Source organism: Lottia gigantea, assembly GCF_000327385.1.
Source record: "Lottia gigantea unplaced genomic scaffold LOTGIsca_2, whole genome shotgun sequence".
Taxonomy (NCBI): Eukaryota; Metazoa; Mollusca; class Gastropoda; family Lottiidae; genus Lottia; species Lottia gigantea.
Genome location: NW_008708400.1, coordinates 2,405,370 through 2,424,003, shown reverse-complemented (window position 1 = coordinate 2,424,003; position 18,634 = coordinate 2,405,370). Strand labels below are relative to the sequence as shown.

The 18,634-nt window shown below is 32.0% G+C and overlaps 2 protein-coding genes across 2 annotated transcripts in view; one reads left to right on the top strand and one right to left on the bottom strand.

Annotated features, from left to right (window-relative positions):
- Positions 1-1,083: 1,083 nt before the first annotated feature.
- Positions 1,084-2,079, bottom strand: LOTGIDRAFT_103463 (hypothetical protein; the record flags this gene model as incomplete). Its single annotated transcript, XM_009053279.1, has 2 exons — positions 1,084-1,375; positions 1,949-2,079. Coding segments are annotated over 2 exons (423 nt in total), but the record flags the coding sequence as incomplete, so codon positions are not given.
- Positions 2,080-3,425: 1,346 nt separating this feature from the next.
- The window catches only part of LOTGIDRAFT_228275 (hypothetical protein), a 38,726-nt gene continuing 23,517 nt past the window's right edge, over positions 3,426-18,634 (top strand). The window contains exons 1-6 of the mRNA XM_009053278.1: positions 3,426-3,506; positions 4,480-4,528; positions 4,890-5,005; positions 5,717-5,803; positions 6,157-6,338; positions 6,741-6,837. Coding sequence (XP_009051526.1) covers positions 3,432-3,506; positions 4,480-4,528; positions 4,890-5,005; positions 5,717-5,803; positions 6,157-6,338; positions 6,741-6,837 — 606 coding nt within the window. The 5' untranslated portion in view covers positions 3,426-3,431. The remainder of the gene's footprint in view (positions 3,507-4,479; positions 4,529-4,889; positions 5,006-5,716; positions 5,804-6,156; positions 6,339-6,740; positions 6,838-18,634) is intronic.

Genomic DNA, 18,634 nt, shown 5'->3' with positions numbered 1-18,634 from the left:
CAAAATAACAATCATATAACATAGATATCCCATTACCTTCTAATGTTATACTTCCTACAAACGAAATAACAATCATATAACATAGATATCCCATTACCTTCTAATGTTATACTTCCTACAAACAAAATAACAATCATATAACATAGATATCCCATTACCTTCTAATGTTATACGTCCTACAAACAAAATAACAATCATATAACATAGATATCCGATAACCTTCTAATGTTATACTTCCTACAAACAAAATAACAATCATATAACATATATATCCCATTACCTTCTAATGTTATACGTCCTACAAACAAAATAACAATCATATAACTTAGATATCCCATTACATTCTAATGTTATACTTCCTACAAACAAAATAACAATCATATAACATACATATCCCATTACCTTCTAATGTTATATGTCCTACAAATAAAGCAACAATCATATAATATAGATATGCCATTACCTTCTAATGTTATACGTCCTACAAACAAAATTACAATCATATGACATTGATATCCCATTACCTTCTAATGTTATACTTCCTACAAACAAAATAACAATCATATAACATAGATATCCCATTACCTTCTAATGTTATACTTCCTACAAACAAAATAACAATCATATAACATAGATATCCCATTACCTTCTAATGTTATACTTCCTACAAACAAAATAACATTCATATAACATAGATATCCCATTACCTTCTAATGTTATACTTACTACAAACAAAATAACAATCATATGACATTGATATCCCATTACCTTCTAATGTTATACTTACTACAAACAAAATAACAATCATATGACATAGATATCCCATTACCTTCTAATGTTATACGTCCTACAAACAAAATAACAATCATATGACATTGATATCCCATAACCTTCTAATGTTATACTTCCTACAAACAAAATAACAATCATATAACATTGATATCCCATTACCTTCTAATGTTATACTTCCTACAAACAAAAGAACAATCTTATAACATAGATATCCCATAACCTTCTAATGTTATACTTCCTACAAACAAAAGAACAATCTAACTGTCCCATAACAATTTTTATAATAGAAAATTATGGAAATATACCTAATAAACTAGAAACATTAATAATTCTTCCTTTGGAGGCTCTGATCATTGGTAAACAAGCTTTCGTTATCCTTACAGCCCCAAATAAATTAACATCCATCACACGATGTAAAATCTTCTCAGATGTCATTTCTAACTCACTACAATACCACACACCAGCATTATTTACTAGTCCCCATAATCCTGGAATGAATGAATGAATGAATGAGAAAACTATGCAGTGGGAAATGATGGAAACATTTTTCCAAGACAGCAGTATCAGCTTACAATTTAGTTTCCTTCTATTAAGAGGAGTCTTTGTTCTCAGTCCATAGCACACAGGCCTGTTTATTATCTCATCCAAATTTCTTCCATGTCAGCCCCTCCAACTCATGCAGGGATTGAACCTTGGACCATCTGGGTAGCGAGCAGAAGTATCTCACTGGCCCACGACTACATCCCCTTTTCGCAATCAAATGCTACAGAATTTCAGCAATCCAAACATGCATCATGCATGAGAATTATAAAGGCACCACTACTAGGAGAGACCAATCAAATAAGGGAAGTAAAAAAGGCCAGTAAATACCCTCTGGTGAATCTTGTTGAATATATTCTACTGCACAATTTACTTCTTTAATATTAGTTAAATCTAACTGAATTAATTTTACTCTGAAATAACAAGTACAATGAAATTTTATTCCTTGCTTTAGAATCAATAAAAATATGATTTGCAAATTGGAATTTTATTGCATAATTTCCAATACCGATATTTTAAATTCATTATTTAGTGAATAAGTAATTTCTAAGCCAAAAGAATAACAATACCTTGTTGCACTATCATTTCTTTCTGGAAACAAATTTATTCTTAACACACTAACCTTTCTGAACAGTTATTTCTTAATTCTATAGCACCAGGTCCATCTTTTATCAAACATCCAGCATAAACTCTCATACCTATACTATCTAACTTTTTGGCCAAAGCATGACCAAATCCACTGTCACAACCTACAAAGATAAATATCAGGAAGGTTTAAAGGTAATATATCAAACAAACTTGTCTCCTATCATTTACATTGCTCCTCATCGGGGTATAATTTAATGTCTCATTAGTCGTACTGACAGTATCAAGACATAGGGGAAAAATGATTTCAGCATCATCAGCATAAAGTGGTCATAGGCATATTGAATTTCAAATTCAAAAAGACATTTTCAAATTCAACAGTATTTTCACAAATTTTAAAGTATTTTTTCAAATTCAAAAGTATTTTTACAAATTCAAAAGTATTTTTGCAATTTCGAAATTAAAAAAAATGTCGTATTTGAGTGTAGCAGGCTTACACATGTTCTTTTTACCTCATGTATATTTTAATTACTGGTAAAAGACTAATTATCGTTTATTATCGACACCAGCTTGCCAGTTGACTTCATGCATCATTTCCCTTTATTTATTACTGAGTGGGTAGATAGTGAGAACTGGTACCAGTAATAAATCAAATACCAGTACGGTACCGGTATATAAAATTGATATCTAAATAGGTAAAACATCATGACTTTAAAAAAACCAAAACCTGAATTTTAAAGGGATCTCAATCCAAATTTGTCCCTAATTTTTTAGACTAAAATCTCATATAAAAGTTGGCGTAATGCTGTCCAAGTAGATGCTTTTTCTATTCCTGTCCTGGTCCACCCCCATCATTGATAAGTATTAGCAACAATTTGTTTGAGATTTGTGCATTAATGCATTACATCAAACCAACATCTTAGCTACCAACAGATTCCGATTTACTGTGTTACAGTATTGTCTATTTTCAGTTATTAGTTAAAATACTTCACCTGTTATTAAGACTGCTTTATTTCCAACTGACAGATGACTTGGTGGTAAAATAGAATAAATAAACAAACATCCAACAGCAAAACATGTTAATCCCCAAGGTCCTTTGACTAGGAACTGACATAGTGGTTCCCCCAGAAACAACACAACCAAACTCAAAACAGAGCGAAAACCAAACCGAAATTCATTTGTGAGAAATTTAGATAGAACTGCCATGGCAAACACAACCGTTACACTTGAATAAAGGACTGAATAAAATATAAAGTCGTCTGGCTGATATCCCTTTTCAACCTCCACCTCCATAGTGTCAATCGATGGATCAACACCTGAGCTTATCTCATCTACAATTAGAAACCCGTTAGAATATAATTGACGATCAACACTTTCAATCAACACTCCGCCATATTTATTGCTTGGCCAAGATGTTTATTATCGTGCTGTTTGATTGGCCCACTCTTCCACAGCACAAGTAACATCGATTCCGATTGGATCCCGTGATGAGTTAATCCAAAATGGCTGCGCCCATGAAGTGCACGACAGTTGGTCTTATCTTAGTGATAATTGCAGATTTATCTCAGGTTGTTTACGTAAGTATGGTCTGCATGGGGTAAAGATAATCGCTGGCATCAGGTGCATCAACTCTCGTGAAAGTTTTCCCGAATAACATCTGCGACGTATCAAATTCGAGTGAGCTTTATCGTAGGCCTAAGTTAGTTACATTTAAAACATAGACCGAAAGACTTCCTTAATAAGATTCTCTCTTTTCAAGTGAAATAAAAGATATCTATCACTATCCCTTTGACTTGCTTCGGTTGTGAGTTTATATACTACTTGATAGCTTTGACAGTACATTCAACGAATCCCAATTACCTATGGCTTTGGGTCCATTAAAATTGGCTCTGAATTCTCAGTCTTTCCTAGTAAAGTAATTTTTACACTTGAAACTTCACCTACACAGCATGTATTTTGGCCATGGGAATTCTGAATGACAATGGCTTCAAGTCAATGTGTATCCAGAGTTACAGGTCGTCTTCTCCCGAGCCTTATATCGAAAAAACATATTATAAATGAAGTGAAATTTCTAGTTTGAGGTTTATATGAAGTGATTATGGAATTCTATGTAGTAAGCTTATTAGTACTGGTACTTTTGAATCACAGATATTCAGGACCCAAACCAAACCGCCTAAAACTAAGACCTTGAAGTCTGTATGAAGATTTTTTTATTTTAAAAGATAATGTGTTAAAGGGATTTTCGGTAGTTTAATATATATAAATTACCTGCTACGGCCCATTTTCAGCTATCTATATTAACTTTTCAGAATCAAAATCTGATTTCTGTTCTGTTGCAATTTAGAAAAAGTTTAAATGTTAATCCAACCATTTGATAAATATTTATGAATATATATAGAACCAAACCAAATCTTAAATTTAAATGTTTCTTCAATTGCTTTAATGCAGGAAAAAGGTTTACTATATGACAAGGATATGGCCAGACAAATTCTGTTTACTGCAATATCTAAATATGTTAATTTTTTTAAATTGGTGTTTATTTATATTTTGTAATTTCAGCTAGATGATGAATTTGAAGGATCAAGAACCATTACTGTTGAACATTCCTTTGGTGAGAAAGCTATTATCTTTTTCTATTTCTTGCATACAATGTTAACTATTTTTATCCACTAAATATCAATGTGCTCCGCTTTTCTCTAATGGCTTTGGAAAAGAATTTTTAGATAAGAATTCTATATAGACTGGAGCTTGGTTTTTGTCCTATAGTCTTCAGGTCCATCAAAATGTAACATTTGGTAATCAACATTTGGAAATAATATTTGAACTTTCATTCAAAAGTTACACTTAAAAATCAACTGTTAAAGCACATATTTAGACATTTATATTATGTCCTTTTAACCTGCACAATCTGCAGCAAACAGGGCCTCTCTTTCCCCCTAATATTATGTAGTTTATCTTATCTATTTCTATAGGTAATGAAGAATATTCTAAACGTGGTACAGTTGTGATCAGATCATTAAAAGGAAACAAAGCTCATTTTACACCTACTCCTGATTTTGAACCTAGAGATATTTTAAAAAGTTTAAAGGTATGTTTCTGTGTCGCTCCTTATTTGTTACATTATCTTGTAGCTATCAAACATAGTCAGCGCAATGTAGAATATTCTTGTTGACTATTTGACCCTGTTTCTATTATTTTATAGTCTAAGGACCTGGTTATATCTGGCTGGCCAACCCAGCAGACCAGATGTCCTGGTTTGCAGAGTATCTCAGGTCTGACATCACTCAGTTTCTACAGATTAAGTGAAACATTATTTAAATCTATAGTGGGTCAATCTGAGAAGCCTTGTCTATAGACTGGGAAGCCTTGATATCAGGGTACCTTGGTACCTGGTATTCATATATGAGTGCATGCTTGCAGCATACTTCTATAACCAAACATGACAAAAAAAAAAAAAACCTCCTGGAACTGTCTTAGCCCCAGTTCATATAAAAAGGCAAATATTTCAACCGGGTAACCAAGGTGGGCTGGCTTTATACAGGCCCTGTATATTGGAAATTCAACCCCCATTTCTAAACCAGTTTTTCAGATTAATTTTGATATCGGAAATTTGTGTTAACAGCAGACAGTGAGCTCTTGAATATTATAAGTTTGAATTATTATCAGATATTTTTTTAAATTGATATTTGCAAATCCTGATCAAATTATATTTTAAATTCTATGGTAAGAAATTTGAGAAAAAATTGTAATTTTTGAAACATACCTTACCTAAATGCTTAAATGATATTTTTCTTTGTAGAAATCTGTAAAATCTGATATTATTTACCGTATAAGAGTACCTATAAAAGATGGAGGAAAAGATTTTGTTTCAACATTTATACCATCAGTAAGTACTAATTAATTGTGGTAGAAATTCAAAATTGTAAACAGGAGTTGTTTCCCATGGCATATCCTTAGTGTTTCATAATATTGCTAATATACAAGACTTTGCTTTGTTCAAAAATGGACTAAGAATATTTGCATTATCATGGACTAAGCATGCAGGATGCAGGTTTCATTTTTGAATTCTTTGATTATAAGCATCACATTGTCAAAATAGCTATTGTCCACACATATCTTTTTTGTTGTAATGTGTTGATGCTATAATTTGAGCGTAAGGATTTTTGAGAATTATTTTCTCGAAATCTTTCTTAGTCATCTTAAAACATATTGATGTCGTGTTTATCATTTTTATTTCAGTGTTCTTTGTACGAATCTGGTCTCAATGATCAGCTGACATTAAATTTTGACCAATCAGGAGAGGTTTTAGGTGTCTCGTTAGTGACACAGCCTGGAGGATGTATAGGCTTGGTTGTACCAGACTCTAATTTTACTGATTGGAAGACAACAGTAGATGTCATGCAAACAGTTTCTGGTCCCATGTAAGTTGAGAAAAATATCTTTAGGTCAGGAAATAAAAATCTTGTGAGAAAGTTGTCTAGTTTTACTAAATACATGCCGACGACGCAGGCGAATTTGGGTAAGATCCACTATTTTTCAACATGTAAAATTTCAAGATTTTTTTTATAGCTTGATTCTATCAATTTCTTTGTCCTTGACATATAGTCATAATATGTGATGACATAAAATGTAGAATCAAATCAGGAATATAATAAAGTTGAGAGTTGTAAAGGCCTTGATCTCCAGCATGGTTCCCTTTAGTCAAACATAACAATTGAAATAAATTTATTAAAGAGAAGTAAGGAAGAGATCATTAAAATAAAGGCTTGTCAAAGATATTAGTTTGTTCAATTTTGCATTATTAACAATGTATCTTTCTCTAGACCTGACACCCAGACCTATATAGATAAAATGAACAGAGATAAAATGGAGAAGGAAAAAGGTGGACAAACAGATAATAGATCATTTTTTGGAAAATATGTAAGTTATCTTGAAATTTCTTATTCACATCTTCAATTGAATCATTTTTTGGAAAAAACAATATTTTATTTATTAAATGAAATTTTTTACAGAAAATAAGTAAGGGTTCGGAAACAAGCCGAAGCTTATGCTAATCCGGCACCTATATTGTCAGCACCCCTGTCCGTCCGTCGGTCTGTCGGTTTGCTTGTAAACACTCTAAAAACTAGATTTTTGATGGAATCAAATGAAATTCGGTATGTCTATACATATTCATAAAACGAAGATTAAGTTCGAATTTGAGCTATTTGACCGTTAGAAGCAGAGTTATTGCTCTTGCCCCAAAATCTTGAATATTTACCATCCGCATGCCATGGTGGGCGTATATGGCTGTGGTCCACTATATAATATTTGTTTTTGATCTACAAGACCAAGGTTTTTCTAAAAGGTTTTGAATACGGTATGTGGATCATATTCATAAAACGAAGATCAAGTTCGAATTTGAGCTATTTGACCGTTAGAAGCAGAGTTTTTGCTCTTGCCCCAAAATCTTGAATATTTACCATCCGCATGCCATGGTGGGCGTATATGGCTGTGGTCCACTATCTAATATTTGTTTTTGATCTACAAGACCAAGGTTTTTCTAAAAGGTTTTGAATACGATTTTAAAAGGCTTGTTATCAAGACAGAATAACATCTGTTGAAAGCTTGTTTATGTCGTTTACTTAATCTCCATTTGAACACAGTAGGTTGTAATCTTGTATTTATTGCATGACATGTATTTATTGCATGTTTTTTTGCACCAATCTGATAACCAACACACTAAACTCATCTTAATGAGGCAGTATCCATAATTTTCCTTATTAAACACGTAGTAAAGTATTCCGGAAAAGATTTCTAGAATATGTTATTTATTCCTGTGTATCTATTTGATCATCTTGTATTCGCTTTAAAATGAGTAATAAATAGATGAAGTGTAGGCTACAATTTCTTTTTTAAACAGTTTCAATTGCTTTTGTGTTGGATTTTCGTTGAAACTTTCAGTATAAGTAGTATTTTTCTATAAAATAAATCTGTACATTACTTTATGTAAACCTTTTAAGCATTTTCTCGTTAGAAGTGACATTAATGGCTAGATTATTTAAGTTAAAAGTTTTGGAAAATGTAAAGGACACTTTTCTCTAGGTTTTGAATAATAGTTTTCAATAATTCGAGCACCTAACTTTTCCAACTGCCCCTTTAAAAAACCAGGCTATCCCTTTTAAAAACCAGACTGCCCCTTTTAGAATACCAGACTGCCTCTTTAAAAAAAAACAGACTGCTCCTTAAAAATACCAGACTACCCCTTTAAAAATGAAATGTTCTTTTTAGGATACTAGATTACTCCTTTTAAAACAAACTGCCCCTTTTTGAATACCAGAAAGTCCCTTTAAAAAAAAACAGACTGTCCCTTTTAAAAAACAGACTGTCCCTTTTAAAAAAAAAACTGCCCCTTTTAGAATACCAGACTGCCCCTTTTAAAAACCAGACTGCCCCTTTAAAAAACAAACTGCCCCTTTTAAAAACCAGGCTGCTTCTTTTTGAATACCAGACTGCCCCTTTAAAAAACAGACTGCTCCTTTAAACCAAACAAACTGCCCTTTTTGAACAACAGACTGCCCCATTAGAATACCAGCCTGCCCCTTTAAGAAAAACAGACTGCCCCTTTTAGAATACCAGACTGCCTCTTTAAAAAAACAGACTGCTCCTTAAGAATACCAGACTACGCCTTTAAAAATAAAATGTTCTTCTTAGGATACCAGATTACTCCTTTTAAAACAAACTGCCCCTTTTTGAATACCAGACTGTCTCTTTAAAAAAACAGACTGTCCCTTTTAAAAAACAGACTGTCCCTTTTAAAAAAAAAAACTGGCCCTTTTAGAATACCAGACTGCCCCTTTTAAAAACCAGACTGCCCCTTTAAAAAACCAGGCTATCCCTTTTAAAAACCAGGCTGCCCCTTTTAGAATACCAGACTGCCCCTTTTAAAAACCAGACTGCCTCTTTAAAAAACAAACTGCCCCTTTTAAAAACCAGGCTGCTTCTTTTTGAACAACAGACTGCCCAATTAGAATACCAGCCTGTCCCTTTAAGAAAAACAGACTGCCCCCTTTTAAACAAACAAACTGCCCTATTTGAAAAACAGACTGCCCCTTTAGAATACCAGCCTGCCCCTTTTAAAATCTATGACATGAAATAAATTCTACTTCTGTATGTGTTTATAGTTGTGGGTGTGAGTGTACTAAGAGTAGGTTAACTACATGTTTTGATCATGCAACAACTCTGACGTAGTCTCGTATGTGATTTGTTAACTATTGTTTAGAATGTTTTTAGAGTCTTTGATGGATTAGAGAAGCGTTAATAAGTGACACAGTTTGTGATCTAGAATATCATTCCTGGTTTTAATAGCTTGTTTGACATTTCAAATAATTGTTCTTCTTCACCAATACTAGTATTTTTCTCAACTCAGTTCTGTTATTTATTGTCAACTTTCAAATGCTAACAAAGTATGAAGATATTATATCAATTACAATAGGCATTCATTTACACAAAACAGGATGTGTCCTAGTTTTCTCCTAACCAATATCAGGTTTTTGACAGCAACTCAATTCTATGAATCTAAATAATCTTAAGAATGCAAGAATTAAAGGAGATGTTCCAAATATGAAAGCCTTATTCAGATGTTGTTGAAAATGGGTACATGGATGAGCTATGATTCTTATATATATCACTCATGTTTTTCTGTTTGATTTTCACAATGTCAATGTCTTGATATTTTAGACTGAAAAGTTTATTTTATAGTTATTCTCTGGGTGCCTCCACATGCCATCCATGATCTTACCAAATTTACATGTATTTTTATGTTCTAGGTCATATGATATTCAACCAATCAATGTTCTGTTAATGGAAATTTTCTTACTGTAAGTAAGGAATTGTTGAATATTCATTGTTAAACATTGCCTTGTATTATCATTTTTGATTGGTTGGCAACCTATGATTGTACATATGATTTAAAGAAGAATTTTTGTCAGATCAAGGATGACAACTGTAGTTACAATCTAATAATATCAAATCTATAGCCATGTCTTATAGGTCAAAAACTAACCACCTAAAAATACAGTGGAATCTACCTTTTAAAATATTGAATTCAGATGTGAATAAATATCTTTATTAGTCAAATAAGTCACCATCTTTTAGATCATAATTCATTTGAATAAGATAAGGAATGCATCACAAGTCGCCATGAGTGTCAATTTGTATGAATTATTGTTTGCATAATACCACAATAAAACATTGTTAATGATTTGTTTATTGAAAACATTCAGACAAAAAATGAGAATTATTGTATGATAAATTATTATGCCATGTTAAAGATGGCTTCTTGCATTAGTAAAAATTATTAAGAGTAAAATCAAGCAAACTTTGATTATTGGTGTTTATAATGAATTATCCATGTATTCTAGCCCAATAATTTCAAATCCACTTGGTGTAGCTAAATTTAGACTCCATGGTTGTTTACATCACCAAATGTTTTGAATTTGTATTTGAATTACTAGTCACTTTTTCTTATTTTGATATTATGAGCCAAATCTATTTAGAAGGGAATATGGAAAGTTAAAACTGATTTAAATTAATTCATTACATTTTTGCAAAATGAAATTGAACAATAATCTTTCCTGCTGCTGGAGATAATAAATTGAATACCAAATTACTCGATTAACCAATCATAAGCCTTCATGGCAGTAAACACTGAAAAAAAATTGATCATTCTGGTCACTGGTAGGAAAATTCATCTGCATTCCCTTGGTAATTAGCTTATTACCAGTTAATTAGGGACTCTTGAGACATTTTTCTCGATCATTAGAACACTCTACTTTCGAGAGTGATTTTATATATATATATATATATATATATATAAATAAATGAAAATAAGGGAACCCAACTTTAATTAGGCTTTGTTTCAGTCATATGAATAAAAGATACTAAAGCTATAACAAAGCATTTTATCAATACTTATTACCTGCAGAAAAAAAGCATCAACTTAAGAATTATGATTTTTATTCAGGTTATCTGTCAAAATGTCTTCCCTTTTACTGATGTAATTGGAATTATTTCCTATAGGCTGGTTTTGCATGAAAAATGAATAATTGGTTCCAAGTTTATGTCATTACATCTTCACAATGGCAAGCCATTACTAACTTCATACTTATACCTTGACTGCAATAGTCACCTTTTATCTTGAAAGTTTGTAAATGAAGCGATTTGATTAGATTGTATGCTAGTGAATACAGCTAATCAGAGGCCTCGACAAAGAGTTTGTGAACACAGCCATTTCTGTCGAGGGCTCTGATTGGCTGTTTTCACTGGCATTCAATCAAATCAACTTGGTACATTCTGTGATACAAGAATAGTGGCTATTGCAGTCAAAGTATAAGATATAGATCATAATAGCTTGACAATGTGAAGATGATGTCATTGTGGAGATTATCATGAATACAATAAAAATGTTTTATGTAAACAGCATGGACCAATGCACTCTTTTCATTTTCACCCTACTGATATAGTAGACATTGTGGCCTTTGTATTCTGGTTTTGTGAAGTTTGTGAAGATGCATGTAGGTTTTCTCTTTGTAATTGTTTAACATACTTGTAAAAATAAGCAGTAAAATTGTTTTTAAAGTAGTTGATCAAGCAGTTAGATCATTAAATACAACTTAAAGAGATTGTTTAGACGTTTTCTTAACTTTGTATATACATCAAGGCAAATGATGGCTTTTTTTGCATCATTCCACTTTTCTGTCAGATATGTCTGTGGTGCCTGTAATTATAGAAATGCTTAACTGTATATAACATATGACACTCCATGGTCTCTACTTGTGACCTAGGCCAGTGGTTCTATAGGAGAGTATCTTCTATAACACATATAACTATTACAAATTATTACCAACATGTCTGACTGAAATTTGAATAGAGCGATGTGATGTCATTGATGTCCATGACACACGTAAAAATTTAGAAAACCTCTTTACAATTCCTTTAAGCTTTCAGAGAAATAAAGCGTGGTGTGGAGTGTGTTTACTTTTACATCATTAAAGCATACTTTATGTAGAAGTTTGTTAAATCTCAATTACTTTTTATGCCTGATTAACTAATTATTGTATGCCATATTATCGTACATTATATTAACATCAGGTTGAATTATTGACTTTCATTGTTAGCGAGAATACAATCAATGTTAATAGGCGACGGCCATTTATTCTTTGTAAAAGAATGTCATCCATTCTCAAGGGAAATACTTTATAAATGGAATTTCATCCATTCCCAAGACTTTTTGAAGGGAATGTCATCCATTCTCAAGAATTTAAGAAAGAGGAGTGTCAACCATTCAAGACTTTTAGAAAGGGGAGTGTCAACTATTTTCAATACTTTTATAAAGAGGAGTGTCAACCATTCCAGACTTTTAGAAAGGGGAGTGTTAACCATTCTCAAGAAATTTAGAAAGTAGAGTGTCATCCATTCTCAAGACTTTTAGAAAGGGGAGTGTCAACTATTTTCAATACTTTTAGAAAGAGGAGTGTCAACCATTCCAGACTTTTAGAAAGAGGAGTGTCAACCATTCCAGACTTTTAGAAAGGGGAGTGTTAACCATTCTCAAGACTTTCTGAAGGGAGTGTCATCCATTTTCATGACTTTCTGAAGTGAGTGTCATCCATTCTCAAGACTTCCTGAAGGGAATGTCATCCATTCTTAAGACTTTCTGAAGGGAATGTCATCCATTCTCAAGACTTTCTGAAGGGAATGTCATCCATTCTCAAGACTTTCTGAAGGGAGTGTCATCCATTCTCAAGACTTTCTGAAGGGAGTGTCATCCATTCTCAAGACTTTCTGAAGTGAGTGTCATCCATTCTCATATATTTCTGAAGGGAGTGTCATCCATTCTCAAGACTTTCTGAAGGGAGTGTCATCCATTCTCAAGACTTTCTGAAGTGAGTGTCATCCATTCTCAAGACTTTCTGAAGGGAATGTCATCCATTCTCATATATTTCTGAAGGGAGTGTGCTCCATTCTCATATACTTCTGAAGGGAATGTCATCCATTCCCAAGACTTTCTGAAGGGAATGTCATCCATTCTCAAGACTTTTGAAGGGAGTGTCATCCATTCTCATATATTTCTGAAGGGAGTGTCATCCATTCTCATATATTTCTGAAGGGAGTGTCATCTATTCTCAGTGAATTTATTCATTATTAATGGAAAATAAATTTTATTTCATAATTCCATCCATTCTTAAAGTTAAAGGGTAAGTTGTAATGATGATATTGTTGAAGACTGTTCCAGCAAATAATATGTATCATGGTTCTTCAATATGATATGATCTGTCATTAAAATTGTTAATTACTTTCAAACCTTCATTAATATTTGACATGTGATTTTTGACATGTAATGATAAATTCTGATGTCATTGCCATGATTAGGTTGAAGTCTTCAACTGGAGCACTTAAGATTGCTACCGAATGTTTATGAAATCAAAATATATCTTGATTAGCCAAAACTGAAATTTGGTGAGATAATTTGCCAATAAAAATTTGTCAATCTAAATTGAACCCTGAAAATGACTTTTACAAAATAAGCAATTAATGCTTACATTACTTTTATCAATATCAATTGTTTATTATGGCAATTTAGCATATGAAGATTCAATCAAGATTTGCATATTGATGATATTAATGTGTTATGTATAAATGTACATGGTAAAATTAGCAAAACTATGTTGAATAAACATGAATAAACCATGATACTTGAAAATCTGGAATTAATCCATACAAATGTAGAAATGTCTAGAATGACTATTCGTGTTGACCTTGACATGATAATTGATGATCCCCTAAGCCGTTAGTAAGAAGATATTAAAGGCCAATAACTCTGTCAATGATCATGATGAATGATGCGTGTTGACGCAGTTTATGTTGTAAATTGAGACAAAATCATTGGCCAATGGACAATAAAGTAGATGAACATTTAATGAGATAGTTTCAGATTACCATTTTCTTTATTTTCAATATCTTTCTAGCATGTCTCTTGTTATTGTGTATATTGAAAACAATAAATCTTAATTCTGTGATCTTTAATATCAGTACATGTATTTGATTTACTTAATATATATTCAATTATAACTCAACTTAATGGTGAGGTAATTCAAACCTTGAGTCTGGTAATTGCATGCTCCTGTTGTTCTTTAAGGGATTCATAACCATCAATTCTATGGTAATGTTCAGTGCTCTATATCTAGTAGACATTTCCAAACATGTGTTTTATCATGAATGACTGTATAAAGTATAACTGTGAATATTATGCGATCAGGATATGCATTGAATAACAAATTCAGATAAGGAATTGCAAATGGAGTCACATGCAGAAAAAGCACTAAACTTAACAGTCAGATATGCATTTGAATCATTTTGTTTCAAAAGAAACTGATACTAATACAGTTTGATAAATACATCTTCTGTTTTGTACACCTCTAGAGAAATATACATGAAACACGATTGAAGTAATCTGGAATGTCATATCTATCTATGCTTGAATAATGCTCAATCCTTAATGGAGCTGAATTACACAATTGGAATCAACCAAATCTACTTAATATGTTTTGTCTGATTACATTGTTAATATGTTTTATTTCTGTCACATTCACAGCACAATAGTTGTGTTTTCTGTTATTAGAGTATTCTGTTAATCAATATTCAGGATGACAACCATCAGACATCATGATCAAAACCATCCAATTTTGTTAGGTAAAATATTGTCAGATTAGAGTTAAATGAAGTCATTTTGACACAAAACATTGCGACCTATAGACTTTATTCATGTGTCTACCATATTGAACACAGAACGAGACACACATTGCTAACAAACAAAGGTGACGTGTCACTGCAGTAAAATTGCCACCTTGAGGTCTTTAACACCTTTTTCTTCTAGCCAATGAATCAAAAACATATTTTACATTATTAGTATCAGAATGCCTCCTTGGCGACCTCAAAGGAGATTGTTTGCGAAAATGGTGCCCAGGGTATAGTATATGAAAGTTTCCTCCAAGCTTTTACCAAGCATAATATGGTGACCTTAACATGCTCTGAGCTAATTAACTGTCTTTTTAGCATCTCAGTAAGATGGGGATAAAAAACTTTTATTTTAGTGCTCCAGTCATCTCATAGGTCAAGTACTAAAATTCATATTAATGTGGTTTTATTATCCAGTCAGATAACAGTATTTCTTAAAACCAATTAAGACATAATTTAAGTAGAGAATAACAATCCCGACCATGTATAATTTCAAAAAGGAAAGCGAAAAGCTTTTTACAGATTTATTACAACAAAATACTAACATTACAATAATTTAATAACATATATTATTACTGTCAAGGACTTTCGGTTTGTCTGTACTAGCCAGACTTGCACAGATAAAACTCAGAAATATCACAATATGAATACTGCATGAGGGAACGTTTTTCCAAGTTTAACTTCACGTAGATGTGTTGAAAATCATAAAGAATTTAAATAAGTTTTTTTAATGCTCAACTTCAAACTTATTGATATTGCTTGAGTGACATCATTGCTGTCACAGAAACCAGTATCAATTAAACCTCTCTGCTTGTTTTTCAAGTCTGCTTCTATGACTTTTTAGCCTCAAATTGTCACAACAAAGACTGCTCTCCTTTTGTATTCCAATGGGATGATCACGTTTTTGAACAGTTCTTGTATTCAGTAGACTAGAGAGTCTTGTCCAATCATAGTGACTTTCTGATGAACTCGATTGAGATTCATTACGTCTGCAAGCTGAAAAGCGAATTATCTCCCTTGATTTACTGTTGTGAACTTGAGTTGGCGATTTGCAACAGAAGTGTTCTCTGTATGTCCGTCTGAATTTTGCACTGAAAACCATATAGATGATGAAATTGACAGAAGAGTTCACTGTTTCCAGGAAATATGTAACACAGGAAATGCTTAGAAAGAGATTTTTCTGCTCACCAAGTTTGGAATATTTTGGATATATTTTTGACGCAATGCTGTTTAATGCTCCTGGTAGAATACAGATGAGGAATACAAATGAAACCATTAACAACATTTTTGTAATTTTTGTTTGTTCATAACTGTTGCCATGGCTACTATTTTTACTGAGTTCTCGACGCAGACTCCATGTTTTTTTGATAGCAGAAATAATAAATATGTTCAAAATGATTAAAAGGATTATCGGAATAAATCTTAGCAACACATTTAAAATAGTTCCGTATATATCACAGAATTTGGAATTATAACCAAGGGGAGTTTTGGTTAAGATCACCAGGGAACTATTTGGAGGCGTAACGATTTTATATTTTAGTGGATATGGAATAAAAGCCAAAAAAGTCACCACATAGACCACTAATATAGCAATACAAGTATATTGTTTCCGACACAACTCACGAACCCGCATAGGAAAATGTACAGCAATAAATCTTTCAAAACTGAGTAAAGCTGTCAACCATGTTGTAATACGCCCTGGCACTATACTTAAATATGCTCCAATGTATGGATATGTCATTCGGCGAAAGTTTTCTCCTTTAATGGGATTTTGAGATTTATAAATGAATGTGAAAGCAAAGAAGAAACTGAAAATCAAGAATAACAAGTCGGAAAATGCTAGGGCTGCTAGAAGAAAGTTTGTAGGATTTCTCATTCGTTGTTGAAATAGGACATATAGGCATATAATATTTCCGATTGATCCAACCACAGCTATTGTAGGTGTCAGCACCATCACAAAAATAAGTGTTAATTTTTTCACGGTTTCCCTGGAAACATCTTGTTGAAATATTACATCATTACTAAAGTTCTCATTAAAAGTTAGATTGAGACTATCATTGAACATTGTTAGTTCCAGCATTTCACGTAGCAGGAAATCACAGGGTTAAAAAATATAGATCAATGGTCGTCTGCTTCCTGTTAAACTCTCACGTAATCTGGAATTTTATTCCAATTAATTATCCATTATTTTGTACGAGAATTTTTTTTCTTTTAATCTATTTAGAGAGCTGACAAGTTAACTTTAATATCTACACCTCAAACATTAATTCCAACTAACTTTGCGATGTAACCAAAATATTTTTTATGCTATCACAGAATGTCATAAAGGTATTTGAGCCAATCACTGTACTCAGTTTCAATTAATTGTGACAATACAGTAAAAATCCAGTTCTCAAGACAGACATTGGTACAATTACTTATTTTCTATAGTTCTTTTTGTCAAACAAGTATTTTCACTGTCTTACAAAATGTTTTGTTTTAATTTGAATAGTTTTTAATGTTCTGCATAATTTAAGACTTAATTCTGATTATAAAAATTTAAACCAATAATGTATAATTTCCTATTCATTATACATTGATTTTCATATTAATTCTAAATACAGAACTGGTTCTTATGATAACACATTTGTATGAACTTAGTTGTAGTCTTCTAAGATTGATCAATTGTCTTCTGTCCTTTATGATAGCTATTTTCTAATGTCTTTTATTTCAATGCAGTATCTTGTAGACCTTTTTTTAGCAATACTGTTTCTGAATGATAATACAGCAATATTCTGAGATAATACAGTAATATTGGTGTCCTTTTTCTATATATTTTCTATTTATAACAGTAATACACCAGTCCTTTATGCTAACACTGCAATATTCTTGTTATGTATGGTTACCACAGCAATATTGTGGTCCTTTATGATAACACAGCAATATTCTTGTTATGTGTGGTTATCACAGCAATATTGTGGTCCTTTATGATAACACAGCAATATGCCCTTAGAGAGGAATATTACAGTCCTTTTTGATATCATGAAAATAACCAGTCCTTTATGTTAATAAGTTTATAATCTTGTCCTTTATGATAACCCAAACGTAATACTGTAGTCTCTTTATGATAACACAGTACTATTCTATTTCTTTATGGTGATATTTCTCTTGTTCTTTTTTATATAACACAATTATATTCTTATCTAGTTCTTTATCATGACACTGTAATCTTCCTGTTAGTTTTATGATAACACAGTTATATTCTAGTCCTTTATTCCTAGTCCTTTATTCCTAGTCCTTTATTCCTAGTCTTTTTCTTAAAAAAAACACAGTGCTATTCCCAATCCTGTGTGATACCACAGTTGGTCTTGACTGGCTAGATTTTAATATTCCATTCCATTATGATAGTAGTCCTTTATGATAACACATAATCAGTCTTATGATAACACAGTAATATTCTAGTCCTTTATAACACTATCCATGATAACTAGATATTTATAAGAACAAAATGTTCAGAACTTAATATGAAATTTAATTAACACCTTGTCCAATCACAGATGAGTTGCAATTCCAACTCATTAAGAACTATTTCATACAAGATCACATTTACTTACAGCTCATCAGACCTATTTTCTGCCTGTCAATTAATGAGCCTATAGTAGTTTTATATGTCTCAATGCGATAGTTTACCACACAAAAGTTTGAGTTTCGTGATAAGAATTCCAAGTTGATAGATGGATTCTGTTTTAATACATATTAGTTTTATTACTGCTTTACTGAGTTCTTTTATCTGGCTATTCAAGATAGTGATATCTTCTTAGCTTCAATCTTGTTTTTTGCTGAAATGAAAAGAAATGTTTACTGATTATCATAATACATCAAATTATTATAGAATGATGACATACTCCAGACTACCAAACTTCATTAAATTACCACTTTAAAAAAATAAAATTTAATAAAA